Here is a 22035-nt window from a genome sequence, read left to right on the forward strand (position 1 = left end):
GATTATTGTGTTGAACGCTGAGCTGTAATCCACAAAGAGCATCCTCACATAGCTCTTTTTGTTCTCCAGGTGACTCAGTGTGAGGGCGATGGCGTCCTCTGTGGACCGCTTTGCCCTGTAAGCCAACGGGTGTGGGTCAAAGGAGGGAGGGAGGCAGTCACTGATGTTCTGGGAGACTGATCATTCCAGGCACTTCATGATTACAGACGTGAGGGCAATGGGTCTGTAATCATTTAGACTGTCTATGCCAGGTTTTTGGGGGATGAGGATGATGGTGGAGGCCTTCAGTGACATGTGGTGATGGTGGCATGTGTCAGGGAGAGGTTGAAGAATTTGGTGAGAATCACTGCTTTTGGTCTGCACATGCTTTAATCAATGCCCCCGGAATACCGTCCGGGCCAGCAGCTTTCCTGGGGTTCAGTGCTCTAAGGTTTTTCCTCCCCTCATGCTCCTGGAGAGAGAAAGAGAGAGGAGGAGAACTGGAGCCAAGTGGGGCGGTGACTGCAGGTGTGTGGTGGTGGTGGTCTCAAACCCGGCTTAAAGAAGCTTTTCAGCTCCTCTGCCAGTGTGCTGCTGCTGCTGCTGCTGGAGGGTGTGGGAGGGGGGGGTGGCCTTTGTAGTTGGTTAGGGCCTGGATGCCCCTCCACATCTGCCGTGGGTTGTTGTCAGTCAGGCATCCCTCCATTTTCCTCTTGTAGGAATCCTTGGCCTCTTTGATGCCCCTCATCAGGTCAGCTCTGGCGGTGCTCTCGTTTTTAGTTTCACGTTTTAGGTTATGTTTTTGTGTTCAGTCCATGTTTAGTTTTTAGTCACGTCTTAGTTTCCCTGCACTCTGTTTATTAGTTCACTCACTTCACCTGTGTTTTTTCCCTCAGCTGCACTCACTCTCCAATCACTCTCACTCCCTATTTAGTTTCCAGTCTCCCCTCTTAGTTTGCCAGATCTCTGTTTGTCATGTTTGCCATCCATGCACGATTCCTGCTTACTCCATGTTCCTTGATTTCACGAAGCTAAGTATTTATTTATTCCATGCCATGAAAGTCTTGTTTGTTTTTCCCAATTATGTTTTTTTTTAATCCGGCTCAGCCGCGCTTTTGGTTTGAACTTTGTTTTGTTTGTTAAATAAATTCAGTTTTCCTTTAAAGTCCGCATCCGTGTCCTCCATCCCCTCATCCACACCTGACACAGACCACAGTATGTCAGGATGGGGAAATGTGTTTCTGGAACACTGGAATGCAGTACTGGGGCTCCGCAGGGTACTGTTTTGGCTCCTTTTCTTTTCACCCTGTACACATCAGACTTCAGGTACAACTCAGAGTCCTGCCACATTCAGAAGTATTCTGATGATACGGCTGTTGTGGCATGTGTGCGTGGTGGACAGGAGAAGGAGTACAGGGACCTTGTGGAGGCCTTTACTGACTGGACCAAAAAGAACTGTTTGCTCCTGAACACCACCAAAACCAAAGAGCTGGTGGTGGACTTCAGGAGATCTAAAACTCCATACCAGTCAGTCTGCATTGATGGAGGGGAGATAGAGACTGTTCAGACCTGCAAATACCTGGGGGAGGTGCTGGATAATAAACTGGAGTGGTCTGCCAACATAGACGCAGTGTACAGGAGGGGCCAGAGCCGTCTCTTTTTCCTGAGACGGCTCAGGTCCTTCAATGTCTGCAGTGATATGATGAGTATGTTTTATCACACTATCATTGAGAGTGCACTGTTCTATGCTGCTGTCTGCTGGGGGAGTTGCACTACAGACAGAAACTGTAGGCGCCTGGACAAACTGGTGAAAAAGGCTGGTTCTGTTGTAGGCAGAAGGCTGGACCCTCTCTGTGCTGTGGTGGAGCAGCGGATGAGGAGGAAGTTAGATTCTGTGATGGAGAATAATAAACATCCTCTCCACAGCATCCTGCAGGACAGAGGAGCAGCTGCAGTGAGAGGCTGCAGGACTGAGAGCTTCAGGAGGGCCTTTGTTCCCACAGCCAGAGGGCTTTATAACAGTGACTGCTGAGTTCTTCTCAAATTGATTGATTGATTTTTATTTATTTGTTTATTTTGCCATTTAGTCATTTATTATTATTTAGTTAGTAGTAGAATTATTATTGTTGTTTTTTTGTTGTAAATTCAATCATTGTAAATATTTAAAAAAATGTTGAGCTACTTGACGAATTTGAATTTCCCCCATTGGGGGATAAATAAAGTATTTTTCTATTCATTCTATTCTATTCTATTCTATTCAAAGAGGTTTTCCCCTTTATCGACACTTCCATATTGGATTTGATCAATCTGTCTTTGTTGACAGGATATGTACCTCAGCCTTTTAAGGTTGCTGTAATTAAACCTTTACTTAAAAAACCTACTCTTGATTCAGAAGTGTTGGCTCATTATAGACCTATATCCAATTTTCCCTTTTTTGTCTAAAATTCGTGAAAAAGATAGCTGCCGCTCAACTTTGTGATCATTTCCACAGAAATAATCTGTTTGAAGAGTTTCAGTCAGGATTCAGAGTGCATCATAGCACAGAAACTGCACTGCTGAAAGTTACCAATGATCTCCTCTTAGCCTCTGATAGCGGACTTGTGTCTGTGCTTGTCCTGTTGGATCTCAGTGCTGCATTTGATACGGTCGATCACAGTATCTTATTACAGAGACTTGAACATGTTATTGGGATTAAAGCTGCAGTCGGCAGGTTTTCAAAATACCGAGTCTTAAGTCGGAAAATTCGAACTGATACAACTTTCAGGTCCCTCCCCCAACCTCTAACAAGCTCCGAATCGCCCCCCAAACCCCTCCCCCTCTGTGGACGAGGTTGTGCACGTGAGTTCACACCAGTGTGAGCGCACACAAGCTGGGGCAGACTCACGCTCAGCAGCGTGTGCACAAGCTGTGATTGACAGGTAGGATTCCTCCACCCTAACTTGATTGGTTAAAAACAGCCGGGAGCGCTCGGTTTTTGTAAGCATGATTACAGGCTTCAGAGGGAGCTACAGATTTCGTTATTTTTCCTAAACAGCCCATTTAATATTCTACTTCCAGAATCCCATGACAGTTCAAGCTAATATGACTAAAAAAAAGTTGCCGACCGCAGCTTTAAAGGAACTACATTAGGCTGGTTTAAGTCATATTTATCTGATAGATTTCAATTTGTTCTTGTAAATGAAGAATCTTCCTCACACACCAGAGTAAGTCATGGAGTTCCTCAGGGTTCTGTGCTTGGACCGATTCTTTTCACTTTATACATGCTTCCATTAGGTAACATTATTAGACAGCATGGCATAAATTTCCATTGCTATGCTGATGATACTCAGCTGTACTTATCTATAAAACCAGATGAACCCAATAGGTTGGTCAGACTACAAGCATGTCTTAAAGACATAAAGACCTGGATGACTCAGAACTGTCTGCTTCTAAATTCAGACAAAACTGAAGTCGTTATCTTTGGACCTGAGCGTTTCAGGGAGAAATTGTCTAGCTATATAGTTACTCTAGATGGTATTTCCTTGGCTTCTAGTTCTACAGTGAAGAACCTTGGAGTTATTTTTGACCAGAACTTATCATTTGACGCTCATATAAAACAGGTTTCTAGGACTGCCTTCTTTCATCTTCGTAATATTGTTAAAATCAGGAACATCCTGTCTCAGTGATGCAGAAAAACTGCTCCATGCATTTGTTACTTCAGGATTGGACTACTGTAATTCTTTATTATTGGGCTGTCCCACATATTCTCTGAAAAGCCTTCAGCTGATCCAAAATGCTGCAGCCAGAGTTTTGATGAGAACTAACAGGAGAGATCATATTTCTCCAGTTTTAGCTTCTCTTCATTGGCTCCCTGTTAAATTCAGAATAGAATTTAAGATTCTTCTCCTTACATATAAAGCTCTTAATGGGGAACTGCGGTATTTTCAACATTAAACCTCTTTTCTGAGTCGTCTGCAATGTTTTAGAACCCCCCTCACCGCTTTTTTGATGTTTACTACTGTCTCCGGTATTTGCCTAATTTTGATTCATCTCAACCTCCTTCAGAATGGCAAGTCCGTTGGCAGCTCGTTCAATTCAATTTATTTTTATTTATATAGCGCCAAATACAACAAATGTCATCTCAAGGCACTTAGATAGTAAGTCCAATTCAAGCCAATTGGAATTCAGTTAATTAATAATAATATAGAGCCAATTCAAAAACAATTTCCTAGCTAAGAAAACCAACAGATTGCACTGAAAACTTTTTTTTGTTTTTCGGTCCAATCTCCCGTCCTGAGCGTGCCTGAGGCGACTGTGGAGAGAAACGACTCCCTTTGAACAGGAAGAAACCTCTGGCAGAACCAGACTCAGGAAGGGTGGCCATCCGCCTCCACCAGCTGGGGTTTGAGAAGACAGAAGGGGGGGGAGGGGGGAGGGCCGCAGCGGCGGTGGCACTGTAACACCATTCAAAGGATATCTGTTGGAACAGGGAAACACGAGTTAATGACCACAATAATATCACATATACATAAAGAGAGTAAAGTGAGGAAAGGTGTGACAGATGAGGCCCCCCAGCAGTCTAGGCCTATAGCAGCTTAACTATGGGATGTTTCAGGATTACCTGAGCCATCCCTATTCAAGGTAAACACAAGAAACTTGTGCTAACGAAAAAATAAATAATAAAATAAAGGACCAGACTCAGTGAGTAATTCCCTATACTCCCTATATAGATCTGCTCCTCACACCACAACAACCATCTTTTTACAGCCACAAGCTACCTCAGCCTCTCACCAACTGCACACCAGTCACAGCGGGGTGGGGATGCAAACCCTGGTTCGGGTAGGGGGAGAAATAAAAGAGGTAAGATAAGCGGGAATGGGATTCAAACCCTGGTTCGGGTAGGGGGTAATGAAAGTATAGAGGGTGCCAGAGGTGGAGGCAGAACAAGACACACTAGCAGATACACTATCAGATTCAACAGACCTAACTATAAGCTTTATAAAAAAGGAAAGTTTTAAGCCTGGTCTTAAAAGTGGAAAGGGTGTCTGCTTCCCGGACATTTACTGGCAGCTTATTCCACAAGAGAGGGGCCTGATAACTGAAGGCTCTGCCTCCCATTCTACTTTTAGAAACTCTGGGAACCTCAAGTAAACCTGCAGTTTGGGAACGAAATGCTCTGTTAGGAAAATATCTTACAATGAGATCTTTAAGATATGATGGAGCTCGGTCATTAAGAGCTTTATATGTAAGGAGAAGAATCTTAAATTCTATTCTGAATTTAACAGGGAGCCAATGAAGAGAAGCTAAAACTGGAGAAATATGATCTCTCCTGTTAGTTCTCATCAAAACTCTGGCTCGTTCATGCTCGCACTATTTTCTTAGCGGTGGCGGAGTAATATCAACGAACATCCAGTACAAAATGTCAAATAAAACACGACAGAAGCAACTTTTCGCCACGAAATTTGATATGGATTACCAGTGCACACCAGTAACCACTCCGGTGAGTTGATGATTTTGAAAACGGACGTTTATGGTGCTTTTACGGACCTTTTAAGACATGCATATGACTTGCCATTCTAAAGCAGGTTGAGAAGAATCAAAATTAGGCAAATACCGGAGACAGTAGTAAACATCAAAAAAGCGGTGAGGGGGGTTCTAAAACATTGCAGACGACTCAGAAAAGAGGCTTAATGTTGAAAATACCGGAGTTCCCCTTTAATGACCGAGCTCCATCATATCTTAAAGATCTCATTGTAAGATATTTTCCTAACAGAGCACTTCGTTCCCAAACTGCAGGTTTACTTGAGGTTCCCAGAGTTTCTGAAAGTAGAATGGGAGGCAGAGCCTTCAGTTATCAGGCCCCTCTCTGTGGAACCAGTTGCCAGTTTGGGAGGCAGAGCCTTCAGTTATCAGGCCCCTCTCTGTGGAACCAGCTGCCAGTTTGGGAGGCAGAGCCTTCAGTTATCAGGCCCCTCTCTGTGGAACCAGCTGCCAGTTTGGGAGGCAGAGCCTTCAGTTATCAGGCTCCTCTCTGTGAAACCAGCTGCCAGTTTGGGAGGCAGAGCCTTCAGTTATCAGGCCCCTCTCTGTGGAACCAGCTGCCAGTTTGGGAGGCAGAGCCTTCAGTTATCAGGCCCCTCTCTGAGGAACCAGCTGCCAGTTTGGGAGGCAGAGCCTTCAGTTATCAGGCCCCTCTCTGTGGAACCAGCTGCCAGTTTGGGAGGCAGAGCCTTCAGTTATCAGGCCCCTCTCTGTGGAACCAGCTGCCAGTTTGGGAGGCAGAGCCTTCAGTTATCAGGCCCCTCTCTGTGGAACCAGCTGCCAGTTTGGGAGGCAGAGCCTTCAGTTATCAGGCCCCTCTCTGTGGAACCAGCTGCCAGTTTGGGAGGCAGAGCCTTCAGTTATCAGGCTCCTCTCTGTGAAACCAGCTGCCAGTTTGGGAGGCAGAGCCTTCAGTTATCAGGCCCCTCTCTGTGGAACCAGCTGCCAGTTTGGGAGGCAGAGCCTTCAGTTATCAGGCCCCTCTCTGAGGAACCAGCTGCCAGTTTGGGAGGCAGAGCCTTCAGTTATCAGGCCCCTCTCTGTGGAACCAGCTGCCAGTTTGGGAGGCAGAGCCTTCAGTTATCAGGCCCCTCTCTGTGGAACCAGCTGCCAGTTTGGGAGGCAGAGCCTTCAGTTATCTGGCCCCTCTCTGTGGAACCAGCTGCTAGTTTGAGAGGCAGAGCCTTCAGTTATCAGGCCCCTCTCTGTGGAACCAGCTGCCAGTTTGGGAGGCAGAGCCTTCAGTTATCAGGCCCCTCTCTGTGGAACCAGCTGCCAGTTTGGGAGGCAGAGCCTTCAGTTATCAGGCCCCTCTCTGTGGAACCAGCTGCCAGTTTGGGAGGCAGAGCCTTCAGTTATCAGGCCCCTCTCTGTGGAACTAGCTGCCAGTTTGGCTTCAGGAAGCAGACACCCTCTCTACCTTTAAGACCAGGCTTAAAACTTTCCTTTTTGATAAAGCTTATAGTTAGGGATGGCTCAGGTGATCCTGAAACATCCCATAGTTAAGCTGCTATAGGCCTAGACTGCTGGGGGACCTCCCATGATACACCTCTCCTCCCTCTGCTCTCTTTCCTCTCCATGTACATATGACATCATTGTTGTCATTAACTTGTGTTTCTCTCTCTCAGCAGGTATCCCTGGCCTAGTGTTATGGTGCTTGTTGTCCCCTCTTTTCTGTCCTCTCAGCCCCCAGCTGGTCGAGGCGGATGGCCACCCTTCCTGGTTCTGGTTCTGATGGGTGTTTTAATGGAGTTTAAGGGAGTTTTTTCTTTCCACATTTGCCTTGTGCATGTTCAGGGCGTGGTTTAGGTTTTCAGTGGTATCTGTTGATTTCATTAGCTAGGTAATTTTTTTTTTAAATTGGCTCTGTATAAATTGGACAAATTTGGAATCTGATTCGATTATTATTATATTACAATGAATTGGACTGTATCTTTGAAGTGCCTTGAGATGGCATTTGTCATGATTTGGTGCTATATGACTAAAACTTAACTAAATTGAAATTCATAAAATTGAATCCGCCCTGTGATGGACTCGCGGCCTGTCCAGAGTGTACCCCGCCTCTCGCCCAATGACCGCTGGGATAGGCTCCAGCCCCCCGTGACCCGCCGGACGGATTCAGCGGGTATAGAAAATGGATGGATGGATCATTCCCAAGTTTTTTAGAAGCATGGTTGCACTTACTGTCTATTACTTATTCTTACCTAAAAGACACCTAACTGTAATTTTAAACAATATTCATATCTAAAATGTCATGGTTTAGATTAAGGGGACTTTATTTTACTCCAAAAAAGAAGTCCCTGTCTGACTGATAATGTTAAGCTGCTAATTTCCAGTGAGCTGAAATAATGTTCATACAAGAAACATACTTTACTCTGTAAATTATGCAATAGCTCTGTAAATGATTTTTGGTCACAGTTCTTCTTTTGGGGAAAATCTCTGAGAAGATTTTGTGATGCAGTATAAAAAACAGCATTTTATGAAAAAATTTGACTTTTAAAATCACTAGAATACCTAATGTGTTGATATGAGTACTGCATGTATCTGTACGTATCAATAATAGTGAGGCGTGAGTGGGAAGCAGCATAGAGGTCAGTGGAAAGTACAATGTAGTAGAAACACTCGCTCTCACACTAAGAGCAACTGCACAGAAATATTCATGATACATTCATATGATGTTCCGGAGATTCCACTGGTGGGCTTGGTGAATAATCCTTGCAGGGATTCCAGAGCATCATTGCAGCAGACATGTTCACAAGTAATTTTTTTCCAAGTCCAACAAGTAGAGTCTTGAGTCTTTGTGTTCGAGTCCAAGTCAAGTCTCAAGTCTTTGAGGACCAATAACAAGTCAAGTCTCAAGTCTCAAATGACTGAAATGAACGTTCTATCACATTAAACACATGCCATTTGGTCCAGATAAGACTGCAATGCTATATGTTATGGCATGAATGCATGTACTGTATTATCAATATATGTAATATCATTATAGACTGCAGGATCAAAATTGATCAGAGCATGGTCACTTCAATTCAATTCAATTCATTTTTATTTATATAGCGCCAAATACAACAAATGTCATCTCAAGGCACTTAGATAGTAAGTCCAATTCAAGCCAATTGGAATTCAATTAATTAATAATAATCATAATTCATAAAATAATCCAATTCGTTCATATAGAGCCAATTCAAAAACAATTTCCTAGCTAAGAAAACCAACAGATTGCACTGAAAACTTTTTGTTTTTCGGTCCAATCTCCCGGCCTGAGCGTGCCTGAGGCGACTGTGGAGAGAAACGACTCCCTTTTAACAGGAAGAAACCTCTGGCAGAACCAAACTCAGGAAGGGTGGCCATCCGCCTCCACCAGCTGGGGTTTGAGAAGACAGAAAGGGGGGGAGGGCCGCAGCGGCGGCGGCACTGTAACACCATTCAAAGGATATCTGTTGGAACAGGGAAACACGAGTTAATGACCACAATAATATCACAGATACATAAAGAGAGTAAAGTGAGGAAAGGTGTGACAGATGAGGCCCCCCAGCAGTCTAGGCCTATAGCAGCTTAACTATGGGATGTTTCAGGATTACCTGAGCCATCCCTATTCAAGGTAAACACAAGAAACTTGTGCTAACGAATAAATAAATAATAAAATAAAGGACCAGACTCAGTGAGTAATTCCCTATACTCCCTATATAGATCTGCTCCTCACACCACAACAACCATCTTTTTACAGCCACAAGCTACCTCAGCCTCTCACCAACTGCACACCAGTCACAGCGGGGTGGGGATGCAAACCCTGGTTCGGGTAGGGGGAGAAATAAAAGAGGTAAGATAAGCAGGAATGGGATTCAAACCCTGGTTCGGGTAGGGGGTAATGAAAGTATAGAGGGTGCCAGAGGTGGAGGCAGGACAAGACACACTAGCAGATACACTATCAGATTCAACAGACCTAACTATAAGCTTTATAAAAAAGGAAAGTTTTAAGCCTGGTCTTAAAAGTGGAAAGGGTGTCTGCTTCCCGGACATTTACTGGCAGCTTATTCCACAATAGAGGGGCCTGATAACTGAAGGCTCTGCCTCCCATTCTACTTTTAGAAACTCTGGAAACCTCAAGTAAACCTGCAGTTTGGGAACGAAGTGCTCTGTTAGGAAAATATCTTACAATGAGATCTTTAAGATATGATGGAGCTAGGTCATTAAGAGCTTTATATGTAAGGAGAAGAATCTAAAATTCTATTCTGAATTTAACAGGGAGCCAATGAAGAGAAGCTAAAACTGGAGAAATATGATCTCTCCTGTTAGTTCTCATCAAAACTCTGGCTGCAGCATTTTGGATCAACTGAAGGCTTTTCAGAGAATATGTGGGACAGCCCAATAATAAAGAATTACAGCAGTCCAACCTTGAAGTAACAAATGCATGAATTAGTTTTTCTGCATCACTCTGAGACAGGATGTTCCTGATTTTAACAATATTACGAAGATGAAAGAAGGCAGTCCTAGAAACCTGTTTTATATGTGAGTCAAATGATAAATTCTGGTCAAAAATAACTCCAAGGTTCCTCACTGTAGAACTAGAAGCCAAGGAAATACCATCTAGAGTAACTATATAGCTAGACAATTTCTCCCTGAAACGCTCAGGTCCAAAGATAACGACTTCAGTTTTGTCTGAATTTAGAAGCAGACAGTTCTGAGTCATCCAGGTCTTTATGTCTTTAAGACATGCTTGTAGTCTGACCAACCTATTGGGTTCATCTGGTTTTATAGATAAGTACAGCTGAGTATCATCAGCATAGCAATGGAAATTTATGCCATGCTGTCTAATAATGTTACCTAATGGAAGCATGTATAAAGTGAAAAGAATCGGTCCAAGCACAGAACCCTGGGGAACTCCATGACTTACTCTGGTGTGTGAGGAAGATTCTTCATTTACAAGAACAAACTGAAATCTATCAGATAAATATGACTTAAACCAGCCTAATGCAGTTCCTTTAATCCCAATAACATGTTCAAGTCTGTGTAATAAGATACTGTGATCGACCGTATAAAATGCAGCACTGAGATCCAACAGGACAAGCACAGACACAAGTCCGCTATCAGAGGCTAAGAGGAGATCATTGGTAACTTTCAGCAGTGCAGTTTCTGTGCTATGATGCACTCTGAATCCTGACTGAAACTCTTCAAACAGATTATTTCTGTGTAAGTGATCACAAAGCTGAGCTGCAACTATTTTTTCAAGAACTTTAGACATAAAAGGGAGATTGGATATAGGTCTATAATGAGCCAACACTTCTGAATCAAGAGTAGGTTTTTTAAGTAAAGGTTTAATTACAGCAACCTTAAAAGTCTGAGGTACATATCCTGTCAACAAAGACAGATTGATCAGATCCAATATGGAAGTGTCAATTAATGGAAAAACCTCCTTGAACAGTCTGGTTGGGATTGGGTCTAAAACACAAGTTGATGGTTTAGAAGAGACTATTGCTGTTGTTAGTTCAGAGAGATCAACTGGGCAGAAGCCGTCTAAATACAAATCAGGTTCTAAAGATACTTCTAAAGCTGCTGTACTTGATGATACATCACTGATAATAGTGGGAAGCACTCCATCAATCTTCTCTCTGATAGAAACAATTTTATTAATAAAGAAGCTCATGAAATCATCACTGCTGAGAGTTAAAGGAATACCTGGCTCAGCAGAGCTCGGACTCTTAGTCAGACTGGCTACAGCGCTGAAGAGAAACCTGGGATTGTTCTTATTCTCTTCTATCAATGATGAATAATAAGCAGTTCTAGCTTTACGAAGGGCTTTCTTATACATTGTTAAACTATCTTTCCAGACTAATTGAGACTCTTCTAAATTAGAGGAACACCACTGTCTCTCCAGCTTTCTTGCAGTCTGCTTTAAAGCACGCAGCTGTGAATTATACCAAGGAGCCAACCTCTTCTGACTGATTACCTTCCTTTTCAGAGGGGCAACATTGTCCAGTGCTGTACGCATTGAAACTATAGTGCTGTCAACAAGAGAGTCAAGTGCTGCTGGAGTAAAGTTTATGTAGTCGTCCTCTGTCATATCTGCACATGGCAGTGAAGAAAAGGATGATGGAATTAATTCTTTAAATCTGGTTACAGCATCCTCTGATAGACACCTTCTATACGTAAATTTCTTCTCAGAAACTGTATAGTCAAGTAATGTAAACTCAAAGGTTATCAGAAAATGGTCAGATAAGACAGAGTTATGAGGGAACACTGTTAACTGTTCACTCTCAATGCCATAAGTCAGCACAAGATCAAGGGTGTTATTAAGGCAGTGAGTCGGTCTGTGAAAATCCAATAGAGTCCAATATAGAATTAAAGTTCATATTCAGGCTGTCATTTTCAACATCTACATGAATATTAAAGTCACCCACTACAATGACTTTATCTGTACTCAGCACTAACTGGGATAAAAACTGAGAATTCAGACAGAAACTCAGAATAAGGGCCAGGTGGACGATACACAACAACAAACACAAGAGGTTTCTGGGATTTCCACTTTGCGTGGGAAAAACTGAGAATCAGAGATTCAAAAGAGCTCAAACTAATCTTGGGTCTGGGACTGATTAGTAACCCTGATCTGAAGATAGCTGCCACTCCTCCTCCTCTGCCTGTGGTTCCAGGAACGTGAACATTTAAACAGTCAGAGGGAGTTGCTTCATTAATGCTAACATGATGCTAACATGATGCTAACATGATGCTAACATGATCCTCCTGCTGCAGCCAGGTTTCTGTAAGACAGCATATATCAATATGATGATCACAAATCAACTCATTCACTAACAGAGACTTCGAAAGGAGAGATCTGATATTCAGCAGACCACATTTAATAGTTTGATGTTTTTGTTCAGTTAAAGTTTTTGTTTTAATAATTTCTTTTTGCACATGAGGATTTGCTCCTTTTGTGTTAATCGATTGGGTGGGTAGCAGCAGGTGGGAAGCTGCAGAGAAGTGTGTAAGACTACAACTCTGCATCCTGGTCTGAACCCTGGGTTGTCATGTTTTAGGGTGGCAAATAAATTTATCCATATTTCTAGAAATGAGAGCTGCTCCTTCCAAAGTGGGATGGATGCCGTCTCTCCTCATCAGACCAGGTTTTCTCCAGAAAGATTGCCAATTATCTATGTAGCCCACGTTGTTTGCTGGACACCATCTAGACAACCAGCGATTGTAGGACGACATGCGGCTAAACATGTCATCACTGGTCAGATTTGGCAGGGGTCCAGAGAAAACTACGGAGTCCGACATTGTTTTGGCAAAATTACACACCGATGCAACATTAATTTTAGTGACCTCCGATTGGCGTAACCGGGTGTCATTAACGCCGACGTGAATAACTATTTTACCATATTTACGTTTATCCTTAGCCAGCAGTTTTAAATAGGATTCTATGTCGCCCGCTCTGGCCCCTGGAATGCATTTGACTATGGGCGCTGGTGTCTCTAATGCCACGTTTCTGACTATAGAGCTGCCAATTACCAGGGTTTATTCCTCAGCGGGTGTGTCGCTGAGTGGGGAAAATCTGTTAGAAGCGTGGACAGGTTGATGGTGAACAACGGGCTTGACTTTAGAGCTATGGCTCTTCCTGACAGTCACCCAGCCACGTTGTAATCCTGGCTGCTCAGGTTCTGCTAGGGGGAGGCTAATTGAGCTAGCTACGCTAGGTGGCTCCACACTGGCTAAAGGGACCTGGCTCGCTATCGGTTGATTTTCAACAGTGCAGAGCCGAGCTTCCAATTCAGATAACCTCGCCTCCAAAACTACAAAACGACTACATTTGTTACATGTACCATTATCGCTAAAGGAGGCAGAGGAGTAACTAAACATCTGACACATGGAGCAGGTGAAAGCAGGAGAAGGAGGATGAGAACCGGTAGCCATGCTACGCTAGAGAACCAGACACACCGTTAAAAAGTGAGAATAAAGATCTGTAGGAGTGTGTTAGAACAGAACGGTAAGCTATAGAGTTTAACTATGCAAAATTGTGTAAGTTATAGATCGAAATAAAGTGATTATCAGTACTCCAAGCGGAGCAAGAAATTTCACAGTGCACAAGCAAGGTAACAGGAAGTGATGCAACACGTCTTACCGCAAAGCGTCACAGCGTCAGATCTGCAAGGGATTCATAGGAACATGTGCGTGGCCCTCTTAAGAGGGCTATTACAATCCAACGTGAAGAAACGCCATGAAAGCTTGTTTGAAGTATATAAATGTACTTGGAAATATGTGTGCTTGCTCTGCACCACAGGATACATTAACACACATATTAATAACTGGCTGAGTAGCCTGAACTTCTCATGCATAACATTTTTTCAGTGCATTTTTCAGTTCTTTGACAGTGTCAACCTGGAATTTTATCAGGTGTCCCTGAAATTGTAAAAGTAGGCAATTTCAAAACAGCAATTAGATTAACGTTAAGCTACATCCATGTAGACTTAGCTTAGCAATTAATTTGGTAACTGTTAACCTGGGCTACTTAAATGGTAAATGATAAATGGACTGTACTTGTATAGCACTTTTCTAGTCTCGCTGACCACTCAAAGCGCTTCTAACACTACATGTCACATTCACCCATTCACACACACTCATACAGCACGTCTACGTCTATACACACTGCGTGCTTTCTAATCATTCACACACACATTCATACACCGATGGATTTATCGGTAGGAAACGTGGGGTTCAGTGTCTTGCCCAAGGACACTTAGCCTGGGGAAGCCAGGTCGAACCAGCCGACCAAAGTTCTTCCCCAATTTCACAGGCTGCTGCAGATAAATCAACCACGCCGTGTAGTGAACAATGAAGCTATGATCTGCATATAGTTTACAACACTGTTTACTTTGATTAGTTTGCTAGCTGTACCTGTCGCTACGCGCTAAGTTTCCCTTTCACATCACTAAGAGACTGACCTGTCCTTGTGCGTTTTAGAAGGTACCACTGTTGTGGAAGACATCCTGTCTGGTTCCGGTACCAAAGAAAACTCACCCTTCAGACATTAATGACTACAGACCTGTTGGCCTGACATCCCACATCATGAAGGTCCTGGAGAGACTCCTGTTGACCCACCTGTGTAAGCAAACCAGCACATATCAGGACCCCCTGCAGTTTGCTTATCGCCATGGAGTTGGAGTTGAAGACGCTATCATACACCTGCTTCAACAAACCCACTGTCATATGGACAAAGCAGCCAGCACTGTGAGGATCATGTCCTTTGATTTCTCCAGTGCATTTAACACAATCCAGTCTGATCTCCTTTGTCTGAAACTCCAGAAGACTCAGGTGGAGGCCTCAACAATCACCTGGATTAATGACTACCTGACAAACAGACCACAGTTTGTCAGACTGAAGAATTGTGTGTCTAACCAGGTGATCAGCAGCACAGGAGCACCACAGGGGACTGTACTCTCACCATTCCTTTTCACTCTGTACACTTCAGACTTCCAGTACAAGTCAGACTCCTGTCATCTACAGAAATATTCAGATGACTCTGCAGTTGTCGGGTGTATCAGAGATGGACAAGAAGCTGAGTACAGAGAGCTGGTGGACCGCTTTGTGGCATGGTGTGGGAACAGTCATCTCATCTTGAATGTTAACAAAACAAAGGAAATGATTGTAGATTTCAGGAGAAACGGGGTCAGATCAAACCCTGTTTCCATCATGGGAGAAGAAGTGGAGGTGGTTGAGGAATATAAATACCTTGGTGTTCATCTGGACAACAGACTGGACTGGAGACACAACAGTGAAGCAATCTACAAGAAAGGACAGAGCAGACTGTACTTCTTGAGGAAGCTAAGGTCCTTCAAGGTTTGCAACAAGATGTTGCAGATCTTCTACAAGTCTGTTGTTGAGAGCGTCATTTCCTCTTGCGTCATCTGTTGGGGCAGCAGCATCAGAACCAGGGACCTAAAACAACTCAACAACCTGATAAAGAAGGCTGGTTCTGTTCTGGGGACGAGTGTGGAACCTCTGGAGACAATAATGCAAAGAAGGATTTTGCATAAAATCAAGAGAATTATGGACAACCCTGAACATCCTCTCCATGAGACTGTTATCGGAAAACAGAGTCTCTTCAGTCAAAGGCTTCTTCAGTTTGGATGCAAAACGGACCGCTACAGGAAATCTTTCCTGCCCGCAGCCATCAGCATCTATAATAACTCCTTGATTTAATTGAGTTACATCAACATTTAATTGCCCTCTGGGATAAATAAAGTATTTTTGAATTTGAATTTGAATTTGAATTTGAATTTCAGGTGCTGATGAAGTTGGACGTAGTTGAGCCGGCATCATTTATCCTGATACCACACACTTTGCAAGTGGCCGTGCGCTTCTTTGATGTCTGCATGAACGCTTTACAACCAAATGTAACAACATACTGCACAGTTCCAGATGAGCTTGACGTTGCCATGGTTACAGTAGTTTTGAGCCTTGTCATATATCGGAATTAATGAAATAAAGATGAGAAACAATAATTTCATGAAATGAAGATTGTTTACGAGTCCCAAACCTCGAGTCCAAGTCAAGTCTCAAGTCTTTTGATGTCACGCCCATGGACTTACGTTTTTAGTTTCATGTTTTAGGTTATGTTTTTGTGTTTCAGTCCATGTTTAGTTTTTTAGCCATGCCTCAGTTTCCCTGCACTCTGTTTATAAGTTCACGCACTTAACCTGTGTTTTCTCCCTCAGCTGCACTCACTCTCCAATCACTCTCACTCCCTATTTAGTCTCCAGTCTCCCCTCTCAGTTTGCCGGATCTTTGTTTGTCATGTTGCCATTCCTACCTGACCTACCCGTGTTGATTCCCGTTACTGCCATGTTCCATGTTGTTTTTCAAGTTAAGTATTTATCCATGCCATGTTAAGTCTTTATTTTTTCACAGTTTAGGTTTTCTGAATCCGGCTTTAGCCGCGCCTTTAGTTTGTTACTTTGTTTTTGCTTAATAAACCCTGTTTTGCTTTGAAGTCCGCATCCGTGTCCTACCTTCCCCTTCACCCTCAATCCACCCCATCTTCACAGAAAGATCCAGCCAAAAAATGGACGCGGCGGATTCCAACCAGTTTTGGGACTTATACAAAGAGCTGTTTCGTACTATTGAGCGGGGCTCCTCATCTGAGAGACTTTGGGTGGCTGGAAAACTCCTGGTGTTCCTGTCGGTGAGGCGGGGGCTCCGGGGGTGGCACGATAACCTGGAGAGCGCTTGGAATCATGCCAGGACTGTGCACCGCGCTGCTTCACTGGACGTTTTTGGCTGGGAGCCAGAACAGGTAGCTGCACAATTCACATCCTCCCTCACCTCTCCAGTTTTTGAATCCAGCTACAGTGTCCAGAGACCCAGCACCCCCGGCCACAGTGTCCGAGCTGGCCCCAGCCGTGTCCGAGCTGGCCCCAGCCGTGTCCGAGCTGGCCCCAGCCGTGTCCGAGCTGGCCCCAGCAGTGTCCGAGCTGGCCCCAGAGCCTGACCACGAGCCTGACCACGAGGCCACAGGGCCTGACCACGAGGCCACAAGGCCTGACCACGAGCCTGACCACGAACCTGACAAAGAGGCCACAGGGCCTGACAAAGCCGCAGAGCCCATGGGGCCCCAGCCCATGGTCTCACTCTTTCAAACCCCTCCCTCCCTCCCACCCCCCAGACATTGGGGATGTCTGGGATCCATCCCTTAAAGGGGGGGCTCCCTCCCCACCGGATGTCCGGCCGCTTGCTGGACGGTCTCCGGCACCGCCTCCTGCCACGTCGACGGATGTCTGTGGTTGGCTGGTGTTCTTACCTTTGACTTTTACCTGGTTGGATGTGCACGTGGGACAAGGCAGCAAGGTAAACTCTTCAGCTTGGTGCATTGAGTAGTCTGTGCTGGCCACAACCACCCGATCACCAGACCCCCATCCTGTCGGCTGATCAGCAAGCTCCAGGATGCTGTTGCTTGACAATATGTCAATTGAAATGGAGGCCTGAGGATGAACTAAAAGGTGAGATGAACACAGTTAAAAATCCCAGAGCTGCTATATTCACAGAACTTATTTCTATTGCAGTTTTGTGTGACTCAGATTGACCCAGCAACACTAGAGAAGTTTTGAACTTGAACTGTATGCTTCTGACTCGTTTTGAAGTACACCAAACTTTGTTATGCACATTCCCAGGCATGAAACTGCCTTGCAGCACCCAAAGCCTGAGATGCAGCAGTTTACAGAATAGTAAACTAGCAAAATCAAAATCTTGCAGCCTTTCAAAAATGTTCTCTGCTATTCTACAATACATGGCACTGTAATTTAAAGGATGCAAATTATGTTGCACATGTATTGATTGCACACATGCTCCACATTCAAATACTTAATAATATAAAGCAAACTGTCTTACAGATGAATTAAAATATTTAATACTTAATTTTGTCTTTCTGTGAGCATATTTTTTCATAACATATCATTGTGAATAAAAATATGGCGTCCTATTCTTGTTAGGTCCTGTAACATTACATAACACTTTCTCTTGGCATATTTGGTGGCTTTTGGAGATGTCTTTTGTAAGCCTCTAAAGTATGACAACAAACTTATGTATGTTGTCATACCGTGCATATGCGTAGCTGTGCATGTCCAGGGCTCAGGACGTCTACCTTTATGGCAATACATCCCATAACTGAAGGGAATGTCAAAAATATTATATTGTGCACTTACTTCTGAAAGGACAAACCATGTCAGTAAACATACACAACATAGAAGAGCTACTGGTTCTCATTGTAGGGGTCAAGGGAATCATCGAACCATGGATGCCTGCCCAAACACAATTTACTCCTTGAGGCCCAGCCAGACTGGTTGTTACTCTATACATACCTTCAATGATTAGCTATACTCCTGAGTATACTGCTCTATACTCACATTATATTTTTGGAGCTATAATGAAACGGCAACATGGTGTACCACAAAGAAAAAGCCCAGAAGTAGGAAAACATACTCATACACTTACTGTACTGATAAACATGCAGACAGACACTATGAGTGAATGTACCCAGTTTTCCGCAAAGGAAGCGGACTCTGTAATTGTGACACAGGCCATGAGCCTGGTCCTTGTTGAGGCAGACAAAGCCAAAGTGCTTGTCATTCCTGTAGATCACGTCTCCTGTCTGGTTGGATGATATACCATCATGGGTTTCAGCCTGGGCAAGCAAGACAAAATGAAATTAATAATTTTTTTTTGCAAAGACGTGATTCTTACGAACTAGTAGTATTGAATGTGACAAAGTTTCTTCAAAAATAATTTTAAAAATTTTGGAAATACTTTTGAACAGAAAGTCAGAGAGATGTCTGGTCTCTTGACATTAGAATATCCCCTTGTTTTAGGGCTGGGTGATATGGGAAAAAGTATCACAATATATTTTTTTTATATCAGTCGATATCGATATATATCACAATATAAAACAAATCACTATTTTGTGAATTTTAAGTCTTCCCCGTTACTCTTAATTTAGATTTGATGATATCAGAAGGTTAATTTTTAATGAAATATTTATTTTCTGTCAAAGTTGAACGTGACATGTGAGACTATACAACTGCTTCAGATATAAAGAACAGGTATTTTAAATTAAAATCCTGTATCTGACCAGTCAACTGTTTGCTCTCTAGCAGCGGTGGTCTCTCTTGCTGTTCGGGAGCTCTCTCCCGACGTCTCAGCTGATGAACACATCCCTCATACATGTAGGAAACTCACTCAGCTACTTGTATAAGAAACACAGGAAACATGTTGCTCTGAACTCGGTGGGCTGCACTCGCTTGCTTGCTTCAGTGAGGATGTGCCGCTCTCTTTATTAAACATTGACCGGGAACACAACTATGACGCATTGTGTGTAAAGATTGTCTATAGTGACAGACATCGCACTATAACATAAACTAATCAAAAAAAGTTTGCATTCTCCGTGCTCAAACGGGTGGCGCAGCTTCAGGTAATGAAAAAGATTAGTGGTATTCCCTGTCTTTGTCGGAACATGTGCTCGACATAATTTGCGCTTGACATAACACACTACTCTGTTTCTTGTACATCATTAAAGAAGGGGATGAATCCATCCAGCTATCAGCTAATAACCTGCCTATGTACAACATGGATGCTGTTTTCAGGCCTCATAGCGGATACAATCATGGTAGCCCGGAGGAGAATTGGGTGTCGTAACACCAAAGAAGCTGTACACCAGCTACGGATTAACAGAACTGTCACTCATTATGGTAAGATCAGACATACAAGTCTGTGCACTGCCTGGATTGAAATGCTGAACACTGACATGTGGATTCTTGGAACTCCACAACGGCAACAGGACACTAAGAGCCTTTATCAAAAACTCTATGGAACTGTGGAAGACAACCTGTCACAGCCCCTGGGGCTTGTGCCGGGCATATCTCTCTCCTCCCTCTCTCTTTGTCTCCTCCCTCAGACCAGGAAGCTGATTGGAGTGTGCAGCAGTGATTACAGCAGCTCATACACCTGGCCGTCTGTGGGAGTGGATTTAAGCCCCCTTACTTTGTTAATTCTTCCCTTTTGGTTCCTGGCTGGGTTTGTGAGAACAGCAGTGTGTTTTGGGTTTGTTTGGTTTATCCTCTTGTTATATTTCGCACCATACAACACCTTTGCAGCACAGTCATGCTCCACAACACCACTACACTCCTGATGCCTGATTGCCACATCCCATTGTTTTACTTTTGTTGAATTCTCAGCTTAATTTCGAATTGGTTAAATAAATTGGATTTCTTTATAACTGTCAAACCGTGTGCTTCCTCCTTTTTGATACGGCTTTTGAGCCAGGTCGTGTCACAACCCTAGAAACCAATTCAAAGCCAATTACACAAGTTAACATCAAGAGTAGTATCTCCCAAGGAGATACTCTGTCCCTGCTGGTGTTCTGCATAGACCTTAACCTCCTCAGCTCCATCATCACAAAGTGTGGCTATGGATACCGGTTCCAAAGTGGAACTCCTGATACATGGATAACTTTAAGCTGTATGCCAGGACTGGGGGAGACATTGACTCAATCATAAATCTCACTGGGATATACAGTAAGGGCTTTGGAATGTAATTTGGACTCGATGAATGCAGCCGAATTATATCAAAAAGAGGCAAAGTGATCACAGCTGAAAGAGCTGAACAAAGTCCAAGCCATCAACATGTATGCCCTGCCAGTTATTAGATACCACGCTGGTACAACAACCTGTCCAAAAAAGCAGATAAAAGCCACTGATATCAAGACAAGAAAAGCTCCTCACAATGCATGCAGGGTTTCACCCCAAATCTAGCACCCTAAGATTGTAGACTAAGAGAAACGAGGGAGGCCAAGGTCTAGTGAGTGTCAGAGCCACTATCCAGGCGGAAACAATAAAGATCCAGGAATACATCAGGAAGATGGCACCCAGTGATTAACCGTTAAGTAGAAGCCTCAGGCAGCTGAAACCTAGGAGAGGGGAGGAAGAAGAGGAGGAACTATCATAGAAGGATAAGCCTCTGAACAGCATGTACCATTGACAGACTGAAAAGGTGGATAATATTGAGAGGTTACGTCAGTGGCTGAAAAAGGTTGGTCTGAAAGATGGCATTGAGGGACTAATCATGGCAGTTCAAGAACAGGCCCTGAACATAAGAGCAGTATTGACTGGGGTCTACCACACCGGACAGGACCCCTGGTGAAGTGACTGTCCAACACATTGTAGCAGGGTGTAAGATGCAGGCAGGTATGGCATATAAGGAACGCCATAACCAAGTGGCAGTGCCAAGTCTGGGTTGGAGGTCCAAAGGTAGCGAAGGATGACAGAGTTAAGATCCTGTGGAACTTATAGATTCACAATGATGAACTAGTGATGGCTAACCAATCAAATATTGTGCTGGTCAACATACTGCAGATGAAGGAAGTAGTGATAGATGTAGCAATCCTAAGTGACAGCAACATTAAAAAGAGTGAGCACAAGGAGCTTAGATTTTCTTTTTTTCACAAAAACACTGCCAGCTTGTTTTTCATGGACAGCAGCCCTATGATATGCTGCCAAAGATTGAGTGATAAATATTCTGACATCGCTTTTCTTTTTTTTAAATGGAAAGACCACCTTAGGCAGTTTAAAGAAATGTTTAAACAATTTGAATTATGTTCATCGTGTGTTGGCAGGCAAGTTTAGTAGATTCTACAATTTATGTGTTGGTGCGCTGAGTAGGTGGAATCTGCACACCAGTGTAAACAGTGTATCAGCAAGTGCATACTCACCTTGTGTATCAGCACAAGTGACATATATACCCATTGTTTAAAACAAGAGAAAACGTACCTGCAGAACTAAATATATTTAAACAAGAAAGACTGGTAAATAATTGAATAAGTCATGACTCATTCATGTATCATCACTTATGTTTTGCTGCTTGACATCAAGCAGCAGTATGATAGGCGTGAACCTCATACCTAAACAAGACCAAACAGTCCAGTGAAACTAACATAACTTAAGCACACTGGTGAATTTGACACACATCAGAAAGAATTTTGAAGAGAGAAAACTATGAATT

General features: G+C 43.5%; 1 protein-coding gene across 3 annotated transcripts in view; it reads right to left on the bottom strand.

Annotated features, from left to right (window-relative positions):
• Window positions 1–22035, bottom strand: part of cemip (cell migration inducing hyaluronidase 1) — a 259435-nt gene that overhangs the window by 138591 nt on the left and 98809 nt on the right. For all 3 annotated transcript variants that reach the window (XM_075451606.1, XM_075452951.1, XM_075452260.1), the window contains exons 10-11: window positions 18520–18667; window positions 17288–17479 (exon numbers count right to left, since the gene is read on the bottom strand). In XM_075451606.1, the coding sequence (XP_075307721.1) occupies window positions 17288–17479; window positions 18520–18667 (340 nt within the window). The remainder of the gene's footprint in view (window positions 1–17287; window positions 17480–18519; window positions 18668–22035) is intronic.

This window comes from Odontesthes bonariensis, chromosome 1 (assembly GCF_027942865.1).
Source record: "Odontesthes bonariensis isolate fOdoBon6 chromosome 1, fOdoBon6.hap1, whole genome shotgun sequence".
Taxonomy (NCBI): Eukaryota; Metazoa; Chordata; class Actinopteri; order Atheriniformes; family Atherinopsidae; genus Odontesthes; species Odontesthes bonariensis.